General features: G+C 33.6%; 1 protein-coding gene across 3 annotated transcripts in view; it reads right to left on the bottom strand.

Moving 5' to 3' along the window:
• The window catches only part of LOC149073033 (ral GTPase-activating protein subunit alpha-2), a 405,837-nt gene that overhangs the window by 302,955 nt on the left and 82,500 nt on the right, over positions 1–20,382 (bottom strand). For all 3 annotated transcript variants that reach the window (XM_089246694.1, XM_089246695.1, XM_089246693.1), the window contains exons 14-15: positions 13,867–13,978; positions 4,887–5,009 (exon numbers count right to left, since the gene is read on the bottom strand). In XM_089246694.1, coding sequence (XP_089102820.1) covers positions 4,887–5,009; positions 13,867–13,978 — 235 coding nt within the window. The remainder of the gene's footprint in view (positions 1–4,886; positions 5,010–13,866; positions 13,979–20,382) is intronic.

The following is a 20,382-nucleotide window of genomic DNA, read 5'->3' on the forward strand; positions in this document are numbered from 1 at the left end:
GAAACAGAACTTATTTTGTCCCCAGAACCAAGAAAACGATTGGTCAAAAAGACTTTTCCTATCTTCTCCCCAAGTTCTATAACTCTCTTCCTATTCAATTCCGTAGCAACAACACTTCATTTTGAATGTTCAAAAAAAAAAAAATATTGAAGTTATATCTGTTTTCAATCAGTAATATAGATTGTTTTAAATTTTTTAACTTCTTGCATAACTTCCTTTTAACGAAGAGAATACTGAAGAAATTCTGCGCTCAGATGGCAAAATGTTATAAGTCACTTTTTTTAAATTTCACGATGGCAAAGTTGTAAGTAATAATTATATTATAGTCCAACATGCGATACTGTGGTTTTTAGACTTATTACAATTTACCTCCATTGTTTCCTCATAAACTAAAAGAGAAAGATTGAATTTTTCCACCGTCCAAAATGTTAAAGAATGAGACTCAGGAATGCGAACTCAATTTTTGGGAAAAGTGACATAACATTTTGCCACCTGAGAGCACAAAATTAATCCAAAGAAACAAAAGTGCTAATTAAATCACCAAGAACAAGGAAAATCATGAAAATGGTGACCTAAAAAAAGACCCTATGAGTGAACAAAGGAATGTAAGAAGTCGAGTCCAAACCTATGCATACGATCCCATGATGCTTCTTCAGCAAGTTTCTGCAAAAAGAGAGAAGGAAGAGACACCTCCTCAGTGACATTGAGGCATTGAATGAAAAGATGAAGTCTTCTGCAATCAGGAATTGAACCTTGACCTTTGCCCATTCTAATATGACGCCTTTACCAAATACACTATCACAGCAGTAAAATGCTTCTTTTCTACCAACTTGAAGTAAACAAAAGGAAGGAAAAAGTTCCTGTCACAATCAGCAACTTTCTGAAGCTGAAGAGCAAGTTTATATTCTGGTTAGATGAGGTTGGGCGGAGATCTCACTCCTCTTCTTGACAAGGTACAAATACTATGTGCTTACAATAAGTTGCTCAATTAGGAACCAATTGCTATAATGTTGAAACTTCCTGAGCAAGTCTGGTCTTTCTCTCTATGCAAGAATTGCACTAGAAAGATGAATAAGGGTTAAAATTTTATGACATAAAAGATGAGATGTCATTGCTAATCGATTAAAAAACTGGAAATTCAGGTTTTTAAACTTATAAGCAACAACTTCTTATCTTTAGGTTATGGAAATTCAAGCCCTGCGGATGAGCTACTACGATTAAAACCACACATGTTCCTTGTACACATTCTTCTCAAGAACTTCTATCAGAGGATGGGCAGAGAAAAGTTGAATTTTCCAATTCCCCCTTCTTCCTATAATAGGCTTCCCGATGCAAACAGGACAGGTGATGCTCAGTTGAATCCCTATGATTTCAATTTTTGTCACTACCACTAATAGAACATGGTCATTTTTCACTTCCAGGGCTTATTTGATTGGAAATTAAAGTTAAGAATCATTTCTGAATAGTTGGACAAACCAAAATACAGAACCACAAATCATGCTGAAAACCTTCCGATTAATGGAAAGTTGTAAACAAGCACCATTGAAACCAGCAGGGAGCTGAAAACTGAGAATTTTAACTGTTCAAATGGTTGGCTAAATCATTCTGCAAATAGGAAAAACATTTATATGCAATAACATTTCAAAGACTAAGCCACTGTGAGCCAAGAAGCAACTCAAGATTGTCATTTTGTTCAATTGCTGATATTAGAACCAAATACTAAAAATAAGCTTATATTGCAGATAAAAGCAGAAGTGTTCTACAATTTGTAGCCTGGCAGAAAAAAAAATCAAAAATTGCTTCTAACTAGAAGTCCATTATAAAAGCAATTTGTGAGCTCTCGTTGTAATGGACTATCACACCATATTTTACAAACAATATGTAATATGTGCACACTATATTTATTTAAGGTGAAGATAAGAAAAAAATAAATAAAAATATATGACTTGCACTAAACCAATTATATCTTTTGAATTTAAATACTCATACATTAACTTTGAGGGAATGTGTGTTCGAAACATAAAAACCTGGAGTATCTGACCCCTGTCAGGCTTGTTGCCCTTTTTCACAAAAAGACAAACTCATAGACAATTTAATTTGAAGAAATATGTATTTCATTCCCTTCAACTACTACAGGGTGATCAGCGAATAAGCCCTTATTTCAAAATTAAATATCTCTACAACAAAGATCAATAGAATTATGCAGTAAACTGTACGTTTATTAGCAAAACTGTAAGAATGTTGTACAGAAATTTCGAAAATTTAGTTTTTATTTTAAATTTTTTTAAATTTAAAAAAAAAACACAAAACTGGAGATTTTGGGGTTCCGAAAATCCTCATTAGTGTGAAGAGAAACCACTGCATTCGCCTAAAGTTACTGCATGGGCTACGGTATGCACCATGTGTGCTGACAAATTGTTCCAAAATTGTAACGCAACGTTCAGTAGTAATCGTTTCTCGCACGAAGAAGGGGCCAATAATGCCTCTGGCGCATACCGCAGCCCATGCAGTAACTTTAGGCGAATGCAGTGGTTTCTCTTCACACAAATGAGGATTTTTGGAACCCCAAAATCTCCAGTTTTTTTTTTTTTTTTAAATTTTAAAAAATTAAAAAAAAACTAAATTTTCTAAATTTCTGTACAACATTCTTACAGTTTTGCTAATAAACGTACCGTTTACCACATAATTCTATTGATTTTTGCTGTAGAGATATTTAATTTTGAAATAAGGGCTTATTCGCTGATCACCCTGTACCTGCTAAGAAATATACTGAATCAATACACATGGATGCAAAATGTACAAGTGGTTTAAAAAAGTGACCTTTCCTCCTTCAGTTAAGCTTTAGCCTTCAGATCATGCATGAGAAAAGATGATGTAAAACAATCATTAAAATATCAAACACTTGAGCAATCACAGGTAGTTTCAAGACCAGATTTCACCAGATGCCAGCACTAATGTTTCAACAATATTCAATGTTCTCACAGTACATGACCAACCCATTTTTGGTCTATTAATAATGCTTACTGTCTAAGTCAGAGGCTTCCAAACCTATTTGGCTCATCACTTCCTTCTAAAGAAAAATATTTTCCCATCACCCTTCTTACTAAGATAACTCCTGAGATCCAATGTGGTATCTGTAGCTTCTACCACCCCCAATTCATTCCTTTGCCCTTGTTTACTATAGAAAATACAGGTCCAAGTGAATTTGTAGATGGATCCAATAAACAAACTTTTTGCTGATTTTCAGCTGATTCAGAAAGCTTAAAAAACAGTCAGTTTCCCCACTTTGCTAAGTGCTGTTATAGATATATGATTCTCTCTCTTATCACTCCATACTTTCTTTCTTTCAAACCAAGCACAACTCAGGTCTATCCCCATCTATGGGCAATTTACTACCTAGTGAGTTGTGCTGGAAGTGTAAGTGAGTGTACTCAAGTCTGAGTGCGTATCTAGTGTTGTGTCTGATTTTTCAGTGTTGCCATCTATATTTTAGAAGCAAAGTGAGTGAAGTGTAATGATTGAATTACGTTTGTATCATTTGTAGGTCTGTTTCTATCTGTGGCGAGATTTTTTTTAAAGGGGAGATCGGCTAGCATTTAAGACTCAAAGTTGGGAACCACAGAAAACCAACTTCAGCTGACCACCACTGTGTTCAAACCCAAGACCTCACAATGCGTGTCCATCACTATGACCACTCAACCCTCACAGCCTATGGCAAAAGGTACTCTCCCATACTATGACAAAATTAATGCAAGAAAGAAAACGCTTTTCAGAACACTAGGACATTTCTTTGAGATATCCCATATTTTTATAGGATATATACCATACTTTTATCACAATCACAGACTTTTTTTAACCAATTAACAGTTTTGTTTTTTTGCCATATTGTGTTCAAAAATAAGCACATTTTTGATAAATAATTTTGTATTCAAATCTATTACATAAATTCAAATCTGCTGTCAAAACTGTTACAAGTATTGTATTAATTAATTTATGCTAATTTTTAATTACAGCAAAAAAATGGCATTTTTACTTCAATTTGGCTTTTTCCGAACAACTAGTTGAACTGGAAAGAACACTTTACAAAAATGGATGTCAGAAAAGATCATGCATTTTTTTAGTACTTACATTTTTATTTCATTTCAACTCTGCTTTTGTATGGTAAATTTTAAAACATGGAGATAAGCAAAGTCCTATATCACAATCAGGACAAAAATATCTGGTTTACACTAGTTTTGCAATCCAAACTTTACTGGACAGCTATTAGAAACACTGCAAACTAAAAAAAAGCAAAAAAAGCGAGGCAAATCAGAGGATTGGCGTAGAAAAATATACTGCCCGAGCGGCATATGGGCATATCAGAAAAAGACCCTTTCGCAGCGCCCGAACTGTGTTTGGGCAAAACTGCTACGTGGTTAAGGGCAATCCAACATTCCTATTTCTGGGAGATTGACAATTCTATATATGAATAAAATTTTATTAAGATATTCTACATATATCTACATATACAATGCTTTGCTCATGTTGGTTCACATATACCATATATTTCAATGTTCTTTCACGCTATGGCAAACACACATACACAATGCTGCAGTAAAGGTCATCGTAACAGCATTATGAGATGTCAGTAGTGACATTTGGGGCCTCTCATTTGACATGAAGTACCTAATTACCAATTTTAATACTTACACCAAAAAATTATAGTACCTAATCTCATCATTATAAATTCTCAGGGCTGTTCCCAGGTGAGCTCATGCATTCAGATGGCCCCGTGTACACTCAGAAAAATACAGTTAATGAACATTAGAATATTTCACTCACCTTTCATGAAATTTACTTACAGAATTGGTAATTTAAATACAATTTAGAAAAATAAAAATTCTTACTGCCCACTCTTTCACCAGTTCTTCCCATTGGGTGAGTGAAGAAAGCACTTGTAGATACTGGTCCCACAATTCAGTTGAAACCACAACATTCAAGTTTGCTTTTATCCAAGTTACAATAAGAGTCTGAGGATAAAATAATAATATTATAATCTTAATGCAAATATTAAAAAGTTTGTTACGTTAGTGTTATTTATTCTAGCTGTCTATTTTCACATATAATCTGTCAGATAAATCTTTATCTTTTTTTACATAGAGTTCTCTAAGACTTAAAAATTTTTTCAGAGAATTAAAAATGATTCACAGTGGTTTATCCAGTTTTTATGGTTTCAGTTATCACAGCATAGTATCTTACAAAACTGAAATTAATTGGAATGTTTTATATAGTTCATTTTTAACCCTAAAAGATTTTAATGTATTGATATCAGATTAGTTGTGCCCAATAGAGAATTCAACTATAACTATTAAAACATTATCTGGATCAGTGTTTCACAAATTGTTCAATATTGCCCCTTGAAAAGTAGTGCAAAAAACTGAAGGGAGGCTACAGGGATCTTAAAGACAAATAAGTTTGGAAAATTTTGATCAAGATTGTTCTGGATATGTACATACATACAGGGTATGCGAAGTCATGTCCTTATACATTCTTTATATTTGAACCATTGATGACAGAAATATATATACTTTCAATTAGAAAAAACATCAAAATAATGTGTCCATTTAAGATATGCTATTTCTTCTATGAGGGGCCATATACGTACCAAAATACAAAATTGTTTGAAATTGTAAAATATTGTATGTACTGTATTGATTGGTAATGGACAGTTCTAGTTTATGGTGTCGCAGGGAATTTTTCTCTAACAGAGCTGTTAATAAATGGAATAGCTTTCCCCTGCGGGTAGTATATTCTAACACAATTGGCACGTTTAAAAAAATATGATAACATGTTGGGGTATATCAAGAAGCTATCTATACTAAGACAACCATAAATATTTTTTATGGGCACTGTATAATATTTTATCAGGTACATATAGTTTTTATTTTTTTTATAATTGCATTTTTAATTGGGTTGCTGTATTTTAGAAATATATGATATGGGCATTTTTTCTCAGCCACCTTGTTGGGCATTTTGTGGACTATTGTGATCTTGTATTTGTATATCAGATCAAAATTTCTTGAAACATTTTGCTCATTAACCATAGTTCCACTGTATTGAGATGAAAAATATCAAAATTATGTCACAAATATGATTATTACTATATATGAAGTTCACAACAGACAAAATGCCCAACGAAGTGGCTGAAAAAAGAAGATCATAAAAATACGGATGTCAAATATTTATCCAAACTATATCAAAAATACAGCAACCCAATAAAAGCAATAAAAACCAATAATTATGATAAAATATAAATATACTGCCCATAAAAAACCATGGCTGTCTCATCTAAGTATGGATAGCTTCTTGATTTTTCCCTATATGTTTATCATTTCTTTTTAAACGTATCAATCATGTTAGAATTCAAGAAGCCTGGAGGTAAGATATTTCATTTATTCACAACCCTATTACAGAAAAACTCTCTGCAACACCACAACCTAGAATTATCCTTTACCAATCAATACTGGTGTCCCCTTGTCAGAGCAGTTGAATCACGATGTATTAATTGGTCTGTTTTATCCACCCCGTTGAATATTTTAAACACTTTGATCATATCCCCATCACACCTGTGCTCTTCCAATGTAAACATTTTCAAAAAATCAAGTCTCTTCTGAACCCTGGGTGCCGTCCAGAGCATACGTGATTCTTCTCTGCATTCCCTTAATCATGCCAATGCCCCTTCGTAAGTATGGTCTCCAAAGCCTAACAGCATACTCAAATCCAGGATGAACTAAGCCCCGGAAAAGTGGAAGGATCACTTTAGGAGAACACAAAGAAACCTTTTTGAGAATGAAACTGAGCATTCTGTATGCTTTTTTAACCACTGCTGAACAATGTTCAGAAAACCTAAGCTGCTTACCAATGGGGATTACCAAATCGGTAAGAGAAACGTGGGTTGTTTGAACCAAAATATGCGACCATGCACTTGTCAATGCTAAAGGTCACGCTTCAATCGTTAGTCCACGTTATATATACAATAGTACAGTAATGGAGGTAGGAACGCATTTATGTAAGATGAAATGCATAATTATTCTACATTACACTTTGTTGAAAATAAAATAAATCTTTACTTGTGTAAGTTTCTTTGATGATTTCATTAAAGATACAACATCTGTGATGTCAAAATTTGCTATATCTGGCACTGATGTGAACAATAAAATAAATTCCTCTTCTCCTAAGGAAATTCACTTGGTAAAAGTTTTTGTTCTATGCATCTCACACTGCAAATTGTGTTTCTTTCAACAAATTTGACCAGGAAATAACCAAAAGTAGAAGAAAGAGAAGAAATAAGGGTAGCTAAAGTTTTTGTAGAAGAAAAGTGCAGAACTAAAATTGAGAATATAAATTGTGTGCATTTAAATGCAAAAGAAGTAGTTAATGTGAGTCAAGTGTTTCAAAATAAACTAAGAAAATTTGAAGTTTTAAACTGCTACAACATTTTTTTTTTCATTTTTCACTCTAACTATCCTTCAATATATTTTAAACTCGTAACAAATTTCAGTTCTTACAAGGATGTCTAATAATATTGGTATTGGGCATCACCTAATCATTGAATGTATTCAGTATTGATACTTTTGTGTGATATTCCAAAGTGCATTGCGATACACCCTCTTACAGGGGCAACGCATCTAACTGAATTTATTTTATCAGTTAAACAATTAAAATAGTAGGGTACTCAAAAGCACATTGTATTTATTGTAATTTATTACATTTATTGTAATGAGGATTCCAAACAACAGATGAATATTCAAGTTTTGATTGTATTATAGAGTTAAAAAGAACAATCATTATATCCAAATTGGTAAAATCTTTAGTTATTCTTTTAAGCCAACAGAGTTTGGATATGAATTACTACAAATGTTGTTAATATGATCACAAAAGGTAAAATCAGAGGTGTAAATTACACCCAAGTCTGTAGCAGAATATCTTCTCTGTAAAAAATATCAGTTCCAATATGATAAGAGTATGTAATAGGATTTTTCCTACAGGTGTAAGACATAACAAAGCATTTGTTAATATTCAAGTGTAGATGATTCCTGATACACCAGTGGTAAATGCAGGTTAATTTATCTTGAACAAAAGAACAAGATTCAAAATTTACAATAAAGTTAAATATTTTAAAATCATCAGCAAATAATAAGCAATTATGAACAGCAGCTGCAAGGTGATTAATAAAAATGATAAAAATATAGAGGTCTAAGGACAGACCCCTGAGGGACTCCAGATGTTGTACAAAATCCATCACTAAGAGACGAGCCAAAAGATACAAAAATCAATCTGTTTTTTAGGTCCGAAGCAAATAAATTACAAGTATCATCGCAGAAACCAATTTTTTTAGTTTGTACATTAATATAAAGTGTCTATGGCTTTAGCAAAATCTGTAAATTACATCGAGTGGACTTTTATTAGCTGTGGCTTCAACAATATGGGTATTGAGGGAAAGAAGATTGGTAACCATAGATCTATTTCTATCGAAACCTTGCTGATTTGGGGGGATACAGGTCTTAATTTGAGCATAAATTTTATCATATAAAACAGACTCAAATATTTTAGCAAAAGGTGACAGAATGGCCACACCTCCATAATTTTATATTTTATGTATATCACCTTTTTTAAGAATTGGAATGATTCTTGCTTTCTTCCATTCATCCGCAAAGATCCCATTTTTAACAGACATATTAAAAATTGATAAAAGTGGATACAGCAAATGCTCAGCACAGGTCTTTATAAAATATGGAGGTATACCATCAATACTTCTGTGGAGCTACTCCCCTTCAATCTTTTATACTACATTTGATGTCATTTAAGGAGATATAAGGAATGTTGGCAACATCAGAAAAAACAGGAAAGTCATTGTTTGAAGGAGAAGAACTATTGTGATCATCCTCAGTATGAAGCAAAGGTTGTGAAATTTAATGCAAAAAACTTGGCGAAACCATCAGCAATCAAGGCGTCTGTTGATAAAACATTGTTATCGAAATACATATACTTAGGTGCATTCTTATTTTTTTGTTACAATAGGACCAAAATTATTTTGCGTTGAATCTGAGAGCTGTTTCAATATTATCAATATATTTTTTATGAGCTTGTGCTATATAGAGTTTAACCTTAGCTCTATAACATTTGTATTGCACTAGAATAGAGATAGTGTTAGTCATCAAATACCTTTTACGAAATTTCTCCTTACGTTTGATATTGTTAAAATCCCCAATTATAATTAAATTGTGCTTATCATCATTATAAAATTTATTGCAGATATTATACAATTCACAAGACTACTGAAAGCCACAAGTTGGTGAACAATAAACACAACACAAATATAAGAATCTGCCACCATTGCAAAATATCTTAACACAAGTTATCTCCAAGTTACAATCAAGAGCAGCAGAACTAACTTTAAATTTATTTTTTGCTGTGATAAGAACACTATCACATCTTGAGCAATTTAGATTACTGCAAGATCGGTCACGGCAAAATACACAGTATCTATCATCAAACATTTCACTATCACATATATCTGATATAAGCCAAGTTTCCGTTAGACATATGAAATCATGGTCACTGGAAAGAACCAAATTTTTAAGAGATAAGTTAGTTCTAAGGCCTCGTACATTTTGATAATAAACAGATATCGTCTCTAGTCAATTATTATCGTTTGATCTCTGTTCGAAGTCTGAATTAGTGTCCACATTGGCCAACTTTTCAATTTGAGATGCATGTAGTTTCCCATAAAAGGAAGAAATAATGGAACCCTCAGGCCAGAGCTCACCATTTAATAAAATGTCAATGTCATTTTCATTAGCTTCAATATGGAAAGAGGCGTATGATTTATATTTCATTTTCATCTTGGTGCACATGAAATTATTAAGGTTATTAGAATTCAAGAATTGAACAATATCCTCGGTTGTACTATCAGGACTTAATTTGGATAAAAGCACAGCTGATTTCTTAGAACGATTAACCGCTCCTTCATGAATTGAACTTTTACTATTTAAAATTGGCTTGTGAGCTCGAGGTGTATTATTAACATCAGAAGCTACCTTAGGCTGAGTTGAATTATTCCAATTAAATGTTGAAGCATCAGCTTGTTGGCTATTCCGTAGAGCGTGACCGGAAGTATCATAACCAGGTACAGAGGTTATATCTTGTAACGATTGCGGCGACACTTTCTTTGAAAAAGTCTTAGACACTTTCTTTGAAAAAGTCTTAGACACTTTCTTTGAAAAAGTCTTAGACACTTTCTTTGAAAAAGTCTTAGACAGTGTCAGACCACAGGAAGATCCATCAGTTACTTCAGTATTGGATGACAATTTAGCAACTTCCATTTGAACCGCTGGAATGATTTCAGTAAGTTGTTCAACTTCGCTCAGTCAGTTCTCAATTTTACGAAAACAACTTTCGATTAAGTTCAATAAAGCAAGAAAATTAGAGCTGACATCAGGAGGAAAATTATCACCACTATTAGCAGGAAAAAAGATTGATTTTTCCCTTTCAATTAGATGCACATCTTCATACATCTTGGTTAACCCGGAAAATAAGAAATTGAAACGTTCCTTTTTAAAAGATTCAGAAGAATTATTGTCACACATAGGAGAAAACAAACTGCACATTTCCTCCAAGTACTCATAGAATTTATTGTTGAAAGAGTTTCTACTCAGTGACGGCAGAGGGTGCTCATCTCAGACATCCTTCAATTTCCTCTGACAACCCAACTCACGAGTTATATCTGCAACCAAACTCACGAATCCACTCACGGTTCACCAGTGAACGAAAACAAGCTCACAATATGTAAACAAATAGTTCCAGTAGCTTTAGGCTTACTCTTTTATGGTCCTCTGGTCCACCTCCAGGGGTGCCTTTTGACTCTTTTTCTCCGCTCAGTGTAATAGTGAGATCCTAAGTTACACCCCATGTAGTGGTTAGACATCCACTGCACTTGTTAAACACACACAATCACATCTTTCACACCACTAATGAGGACGTAATGCCGTTCAACTCCATTCTTCAAAGTTATATTAATTTCTCAAATTAGAAAGTACTGAACATTAATATAGCACAATATAAAGTTAAGTTGTTGTCCTATAAATCTTCAAAACTGATTACACGTTTAAAATACACACTACAACGACTTATTGAGATCAAAGCACAAGAGTGAAATTTTGTGCGACTGTCAGCAAAGAGCCATTCCATTTAATTGGTTTGAATTACTGGTACACTGTCAAATGACTGCTTTTACAAGGGGACACCAGTATCGATTGGTAAGAGACAATGTGAGGTTATGGTGTCGCAGGGAACTTTTCTCTAATAGGATTGTTAATAAATGAAATAGCTTACCCCGGAATTAGTAAATTCTAACACGACACGTTTAAAAAGAAATACGATAAACATGTTGGGGTAAATCGAGAAGCTATCCATACTTAGAATTAGACAACCATAAGTATTCTTTATGGGCATTGTATAATATTTCATCACGTATATATATTGTTTGTAATTGCATTTTTAATTGGGTTGCTGTAATTTTGAAATATATGACATCCATAATTGTTATGGGCATCTTTTTCTCAGATATCTCGTAGGGCATTTTGCCTGTTGTGGCATTGTATTTGTATTTCGACACACTACGGGTGTCTTCTTCAGAGGAGAAACTATCATGCTGATCAAGGATTCCACTTGGATTGATTACCAAATCTTAACTCTTGGTTAATCAGTGGAAAGAAAAAAATATGTGGCTGTCCACGTCAAACGTTGTGACCAAAATGAAGCTGAGCACCTGCATGTAAGTCTTCTATAACATCCTGATTGGCTGCTTGTAAAATAGAGCTATTTGATTGGTCTATTCAAATTTTCTTACAATTTCAGCTCGTAATGCAGAAAGCCAGTCGCCTGGCAGTCCAGTGGTTAGGGAGCTAGCTTCTGACTGTACAGGCCTGGGTTCGGAATCCCGGTTCGGGCATGGATGTCTACTAACGCACTAACAAATTCCCTGGACAAATCATAAAGATCCCTTGGGAATACATGATGATCATATTTAAAAAAAAATAAATAAAAATAATGCACTTCAGCCACGGCAGTGTGATTGGTGGTGTTATTCATGGTGAATCATGGTTTTTCTCAAGAAATAAGTTGGAGTGTCGTGAGAGGGTGGAGATTAAGTTAACATTTAAGCTTGGAAACAGAAACAAAAGAGGACCAGCAGTCATGGATGAAGTGGGTGGCTTTAATTTGGATTGATTAAAGTGAGTCAATAATTGTTCTCAGTATTCATCTATGCATGTAAAATAACATGTCTTGACTGATTCATCATCGCCGAGCCAAAAACTGCTGAAACTATAAACATGAAATTTGGCCAGTAGTTTTATTTCTTAATGTAGAGGCTCACTAAGAAGGCATTTTTCAAAATTCAACTCCTAAGGGGGTTATAAGACAGGGTTCAAAGGTTATATGGAGCAATATTGCCAAGCAGTTTTATTTTATAATGTACAGATGCACTAAAAAATGATTTTCCAAAATTGAACCCCTAAAAAGGTCTTAAAGAAGAATTTTTTCAAATTACCAAATCTATGCATGCAAAGCCGCGAGTAACAGCCAGTTATTATAAATAATACACACATTTAAACTTCACATACACCTGATGGAAAAATGTAACACAATCAAGGAATGCAAGATTTCACTTTTCTGCAATATCACTGTCTGAAAACTTACCTCAAAAATTTCTCCAATATTCCTTAATTCTATTATGATGTGTGGGACATCACTAATTTCAATGCCCACAAGATTTAAGCCTTCACTGTTGTTTCCTTTGTGACATAATTCGTCAAAAATGTAGTTGGTTTTGCTGCATCACAATTCTTTGCAGCTGAATTTTACACTCTGCACTTGCGTTAGCACTAGAACCAAAAAGCTTGGTAATCAGGTGTCGTTACAAAACTCCTCTGATTTCATATGCTTGACACAGCTCTAAATAGTCTGTCTGCCTATGCTCCTTAAATACAATGTTTAGCTGCAAAGCCGACACCATGCTTTATACGAATCATTTTTGCTGCCTCAATCCAATCACCCCACTGAAGATTCAGTATTTATCCCCCTCCCCCCTAAATTCTAGATTGAAAACAGTTTTCTTATCTTTCATCATTTTCAAATAAAAATATGCACATGAAAATCACAATATAAGCCTACACCTGCTTCACTCAGCGCTGCTCACCGAAGTCATCTTCCAAAATTATTGCAACTGCGCTTTTCTGATATTCTTTATGCACAGCTTTCTATGATATGCAGTTACAATAAGTTTTCAGAAACACTTTGCGTGCAGTTAAGATAAGATCACAGCAATGCGCTTTTCCAAACACACTTACAAAATACTCATTTTTTGTCAGCAGTTTCTACTGTTTTTTGCATTCCATTGCAAGATTTATGATGTTACTGGATCTAAATTCACATTCTCGATTTCCCTTTTTGAAGAAAAAAAATGAAATATTTTAACCCATTGATGCCGGTTGGTAAGAAAATTTGCCATTCAAAATTAAAATTTTTTTTTCTTTGCCAATAAATGATGGGAGTGGTTTCACTCAGTGGTTTTCTTTCTAAAAATCAAAGTTGTCTTTAATGGGTTAATATTAAAATCCAAATGGAGAAGAATTGAGACCAAACCTAAACATAATATAAATGTGGCAGTATAAACAGGGTTCAATTACAAATAAATAATGTGATCCTCATGTATTCACAAGAGAGATCTGTGTAATCTGTTTGGGAAATTTGTTAGTGTTAGTAGACATGCATGCCCGAACCAGGATTATATAATAAAATGAACATTTTCTAATTTTATCTTACCTGAAACAGTGCAGGAGCTAATCTACCACCTAATGTATCTTCTTTTCTAACAGGAGGAATTTCTCTCAATACCAGTGAAGTAATTTGAAGCAAAATAAGCAGCAATTGCTCCCTACATTTTGAAGGACATAAGAAATCTTTAATACTTATGAGTCATGATATCAACTGGAGAAAAACATTCCACTACGCAAATCCTTTAAATAAAATTTAAAATCTTTTATAACATCACATTTCATGCATTATCAATCAAAATTCTATGGAGTGTGGCTTCAAGTTCTGTTAGCCATCCACAGAATTTTATTAATCACATTATTTTTTTTTAAACACAAAGCAATAACATTTTTTTGCTGCATTTGCTATACTTACATGATTTTTTACATTCATAAAGAAGAAAATTAAAAATATTCAAACACCGAATTAGTGACCAATAGCTAGCTCTCTTGTGCTACTCAAGTAAAATATCATGCTATATATAGTTCATTGTTGCAAAAACAATAGAACAGCATTTCTCAACCTATAGTTCATAGACCACAACATGAAACTGGTGGTTTTTAGGTAGCCATAGGCGAAGAGGTGCAATGGGGGAAAAATTAAGAGTGGCAAGGGCAATCTCTACCCTCCTGCTCCTACCCTGGCTACAACACTGTCTTCATGTTCTATAGTGGGGACCAGTAGCTAGGGTTGTAAAAAACCCAGCCCGGGCAGGTTTTTTGGGCAAAATGAGGAAAATTGAATATCCTATTTCCACAACCTAAACATATCTAATTTAAACATGTATGCACATTCTTTATGTGTACATCTTACATTATGTCTAAATATACATTTTTGATGCACGTTAAACTATGTATTTGTTTAATAAAATTGACATAAATCAAGGGAATCATTTTTCACACACAAACACACCCACTTCTGCATAATTGTATCTGAACCTTGAGTTGTATGCAGAACTGCAGCAAGAAAATTATTTGTGGTAAAACAAATGAATTTGGATAATGAAAATTCTGAGAAATCAGGATGTGTGTGGTGCCTGAATTTTTTTTTCTTCAAATTGTTCAAACCCTGCAGAAAATGTATTCAAAAGTGTTCTGATCCGTCAAAAATAAAATCGTTGGCTACGTAACCAGAACCATTAAGTTTTTATTTTTTTAATCGAACCCAAACTTTCAGGAGCTGAAGTCACATGCTTCTCTTTTTCTTGAATTCTTCACTGTTGAAGAATATCCCTGCTTCATTAAATTAAATTCTTAAATATTTTTAAAACAACAAGTAATAATTAAAAAATGATCTGGTTAAGAGGAGGAGATAGCAGTCATTCTGAGGATTCATTACTCTGGAGGTGTTTTCACTTGTCTAAATTAGCCAATTTTGGGAACTTACAACTACAGAATAACTTGAATTATCATTACATACAAATGTCAATAACATTATTGCATATTAATATCACTTTATACAAGACAACCTATTGTGTATAGTAACAGAATGCCTTCATCTGGCTGACGATTTTAACAATCTAATTTTTGGGTGGGGGGGGGGGGTTGGACTTATGAGCATCTTGAAAAATCAAGCTAAGGCTTATTTTCTGGTTAGGTCTTATTTTTTTGGAGAAAAACTATACTTTTTGTTCTATTTCACTTGAAGGTGTTCGTTACCAATATTCATTTCAAGAATCTCACAAAGTTATTTTCTTTTTGTTATAAGCTAATGTTATTTTTGTCTATTGATATTTCAATTATGAAAGTCTGATGTACCTGTATAAAACTTATAAAAATGTAATGCAAACGTGTAAATATTTTTTGAATGGAAATTCAGTTTATATACATTGGTTTACTTCTTCACAGAAACTTCAATTTATTTATACAAGTATATAATTTGTGTGCGTGTGTGGAAAACTGTTATGTATTATAAATATGCAATAATTTCTTTGGATATGTTTATCACACATTACCTATCAGGTATAATACATATATTACATATCTAAGTTCATGGTTACATTTTCTGTGTGTTTGTGGTTTCTTGTAATATTTTAATATGTGAATCTTGCACCTAAATGCTTACCAGGGTTGGTAAAAAAAAAAACAAAAACTGGGTTTTTTGGTTTAAATAGCATTAACATTAAAAACAATAAAATTTTTGAAAAATCATTTACACTTTTAATGATAAATTAAAATAAAATGCTTATTAATTATTAACGCTATTATTAATTAACTAATATTACTATAATTAACACTATTACCATATTAATCAATCTAGAAATATTTCTTACATTTTAATAAAAACCAACTTTTGCAATTTAATTACTTTTTTGCTGAACTCAATAAATTACTGTGTGTTTCAAAATTATATTATATGGTTAATAGTAACATTAACAAAGGGGTGTTTTTTCGTTACTTTCATTATACTTAATTAGGAAGCTATTTTACAAAAACTGATAAAAATTAGGTGAATATATATTTAATGAAGATTTACGATATACAGGGTGATTATATATAACTAAAGTTCCAATTTAAAACACTGTAGAAGAGCCATTGTCAGAATTGAAAATTTACATGAATATTCCTGAAGCAATGGAATTTTATATGGCAAAGGGGGAAAAATACTTAAAAATGGAAGATTAACGACACTGTACTTATTAAACACAAAATTTGCTTGCAGAGTGGGAACGATGGCCATTCAGGGCAAAATGATAACTTAGTTAGCATTGCACGATTTCATAATTCATGGAAACATCACAAAAATGAAGTAATTTAAGAAATAACAACTTACTTAAGAAATGTTAAATATACTGTCCATCATAATCTGGAAATGAGGTGAAAGCACAAAGATGCTTGTTCAACAACAGATCAGACTATATCATGGTCATGATGTGGATGAGCTTGCACATCACCAATGTTTTCCAATCCAACCTCTATTCATGGGATTTTGAGGTATCACCCCCCTCCCCAGCCAGAAGTTGCAAGGGTTAAGGTCAGGTGAACTGATGGCTAGCCAGGTATCGTGCCATCCTGTTATTGTCAAAATGGGTCCTCAGCAGCTGCTTTGCTGGTATTGTGATGTGCATCTTGATAAAAGTTGTGCTATCCACACACTGATGCTGTTGAACTGTCGAAATGATGTGGTTGCACAAAATAAATTGTACTACTGGCCGAGTACAGCATCATCTACTTGCACTTTCTTTTTTTCCCAAAAAAATTTCCAGAGCACCCATGCAAATTTTCAAGTCATTCTGACCAGTACCTCTCATTGTACAGTTTTGGAGTCAACTTTAATTATAATCATCCTGTATATAGCTGATTATTTTTCATTAAGCTGTTACTACTGAACCTTGATTAACTGGGCTTAATGGGTGAAAGTAAAAAAAAAAAAACACTATTGAATATTAAGATGGGGTGATATACAGTATGAGATGTGCTACTTCTTATGGGAAAGAAAATGAAAATATCTGTGAGGTAATGTAACTACTAGTACACTAGTCTTTGTGTCCCTTAGGGGCAGCTGGTGTCTTTATTAGATTATAAGACCACCTGTCCCTAGCATCATGGTGTCACTACTGTTGCTGCTTCTTTGTGAAGGAAAAAAACAAAAACAACCCTGTGAGATAATACACCACTACAGCAAGATTTGTAATGCAATCCTTATTCATGAATTTGCTAAAGATAGAGCATCAGAATGTAGCCAATAGTTAGAAAATGTGGCAAGACTGAGAAATTTTGGCTTCTATATATAACTTAGAGCAACCAAGACACTTAATATAAAAAAAAATTATATTCAGGCCACCTTTTATGAGATTTCTTTTGAAAAAACCACTTATATCATCTTACACCATTTAAATATGTGCCATCAGAATATACTCCAAGAATATAAAATGTGGTAAGAATAAAACATATTGGCTAATAATGAACTAATATGACATTCTTCAAGGGAAAAAATTATATTTAGGCCACTTTGAAGTGATTTTTTTTTTTTTTTCATAGTGCAGTGATAAACACTGCACGTTTTTTTGCGTATCTATGGTTATAGCTGTAGGAATTTTACTACGCTCCCTCTTGCGTCCAGTGCCGTCTTCAAGCATGGGCCCACCCGGGCACGACCCGGGACCTCACAAAAATGGGACGTGGTTGAGATTTTCGAAAATTTGCCTGGTAAGGCCTCAGAAAAATCATTTGGCGTATCATTTCACTTCCATTGCACACTGTTGCTCACAGTCGCATTTCAGCACCAATTTTTTTAAATTCTTGATGGTGTTAAATAGCTTCTGTTGGGGCGAGTGCAAGCAACTTCAAACACTTTGGAATTAATTTTTCTGGTGATTTTAATTTTGTATCGTTGACTTATTTTTAAATTTCAGTAGTACGAGTTCATTATCACTGCCCATTCAATTACATTAGATTATTTCAATTTATTATGCAGAATTTGGATTATTTTATGTGTTTGTGCCCCAAGGATTATTTCTATTTCTAACGGATTATTGCTGTGCGGTGGAGGATGGGGAAAAAACAGGTGAGCTGTGAAAAAAAACTTTTTTATTTCTCTTTTGTGGGGTTAAATTAGACTCGCAGTGGCAAACATGAATGTATGATGTTGTTCATAATCAAACTGAGAAAGCTTGTAGAAGACTAAAAAATTTTGGCAATTCTTTAGCAAAATACTTGCAGGACCGACTAGGATGTGAAATGTGAAAGTTCAGAAGTGGCTATTAGTTGAATTCAGTCTGATGTAAAAACTGTGATTTCAATGGCTGTGATATCTGAGATTATGGCCTCAGAGTCTAAACATCTATCTACCAAACAATTCCTTCAAAGAATCTGGAAAACTTAGATTCTGTTAATCTGGTATGTGATTGTTCTGGAAAATTCAGAGACAACAAGACAGTTCCTCAAAATCAAAAACCAGTTGATTGATCTATTTTTGATGAGGTGGCCATCATGATTGCTCATTGTGCAAATATAAAAATGATATTTGCCATGGGTGTGGATTGAAACAAGTTGCAATTGGAGACAACACATTTTCTGGAATTCTAAATTTTTACAATAGCTTTTTAAAGGTCTTGCACCTTGCGCATCCCCACATCGAAAGAATGAAAGCACTTGTGATTTGTGGCCAGCACCTATGTGTGGTGGCCATGCACCAATTCTGATATAGAGCGTTAAGTCAAGTTCTCCTGAATAAATGTCGAAAGATAAGGCAAATGCCTCCGAGGGCATCAGTGCACCCACGGGAAGTTCTAAGTATTTATACATTTATTTCACCAGTACATTTAAATGTCAAAAATTTCTGTTGATGGTTGATGCCTTCTCAAAATGGATAGAAGTGTGTCATATGAGTTCAATGCCTGCAAGTGCAACAGTTGATATTCTTCAGGACTTGCTTGCTAAACATAGAATCCCAGATGCGTTATTTTGGATTTTTTAAAAAAAACTCACATTAATGGAGTATCAATTATACAAATACAAGGCCACAACAAGCAAAATGCTCAAAGAGGTGGCTGAGAAAAAGATGCCCATAACAAATATGGATGTCCTATATTTCTAAAATACAGCAACCCAATTAAAAATGCAATTACAACTAAAAACTATATATAACTAATAAAATATAATACAATGCCCATAAAAATATTTATGGTTGTCTTATCTAAGTATAGATAGCTTCTCAATTTACCCCCAATATGTTTATCGTATTGCTTTTTAAACGCGTCAATTGTGTTAGAATGCACTACCCCCGGGCATAAGATATTCTGTTTATTAACCCTATTAGAGAAAAATTCCCTGTGACACCACAACCTAGAATTATACCTTACCAATTGATGCTAGTGTCCCCTTTTCCAAGAAGTCAATTGACAGCGTATTTATAATTCATGGTCCATCCTATCCATCTTGTTGAAAATTTTGAACACTTTGATCATATCCCCTCAACACCTGTGTACTTTCAATGTGAACATCTTCAAAAAATGAAGTCTCTCCAAGTCTATGCTTCTCTGTAGGTATGGTTTCCAAAACCTTACAGCATACTCTAGTCCAGGATGAACTAAATCTTAGAAAATCAGAAGAATAACTTTAGGAGAATGTGAAGAGACCTTTTTGAAAATGAAACCAAGCATTCTATTTGCTTTTTTGACTACCGCTGAACAATATTCAGAAAACTTAAGCCATGTGTAAATGAGAATTCCTAAATCAGTAACCCTAGTTGCATCTGGGACAGTGACACTATTCAACTCGTAAGTGAAACATGGGTTGTACGAACCAAAATGAGAGACAATGCACTTGTTAATACTAAAAGACATGCTCCATTCATTTGCCCATGCTGTAATCCTGTTTAGGTTGGACTGGAGCAACTCCCTACTGCTTTGATTCCAGACTACCCCCATTAGCTTCATGTCATCTGCAAAGTTCATCAATAAAAGTTCCTGCTATTCTTTCTCTCAAAAAATCAATGTTAGTAACAGAGAAAACTAACTACACAATGTTCACTAGAAGAAAACTCATTTCCCACAGAAACATGTTCAACAAGATCCTCGGAACT

Source organism: Pholcus phalangioides, unplaced genomic scaffold (assembly GCF_987345545.1).
Source record: "Pholcus phalangioides strain wild (caught in Gottingen) unplaced genomic scaffold, Ppha-v1.0 ptg000017l_1, whole genome shotgun sequence".
In the NCBI taxonomy this organism is placed as follows: domain Eukaryota; kingdom Metazoa; phylum Arthropoda; class Arachnida; order Araneae; family Pholcidae; genus Pholcus; species Pholcus phalangioides.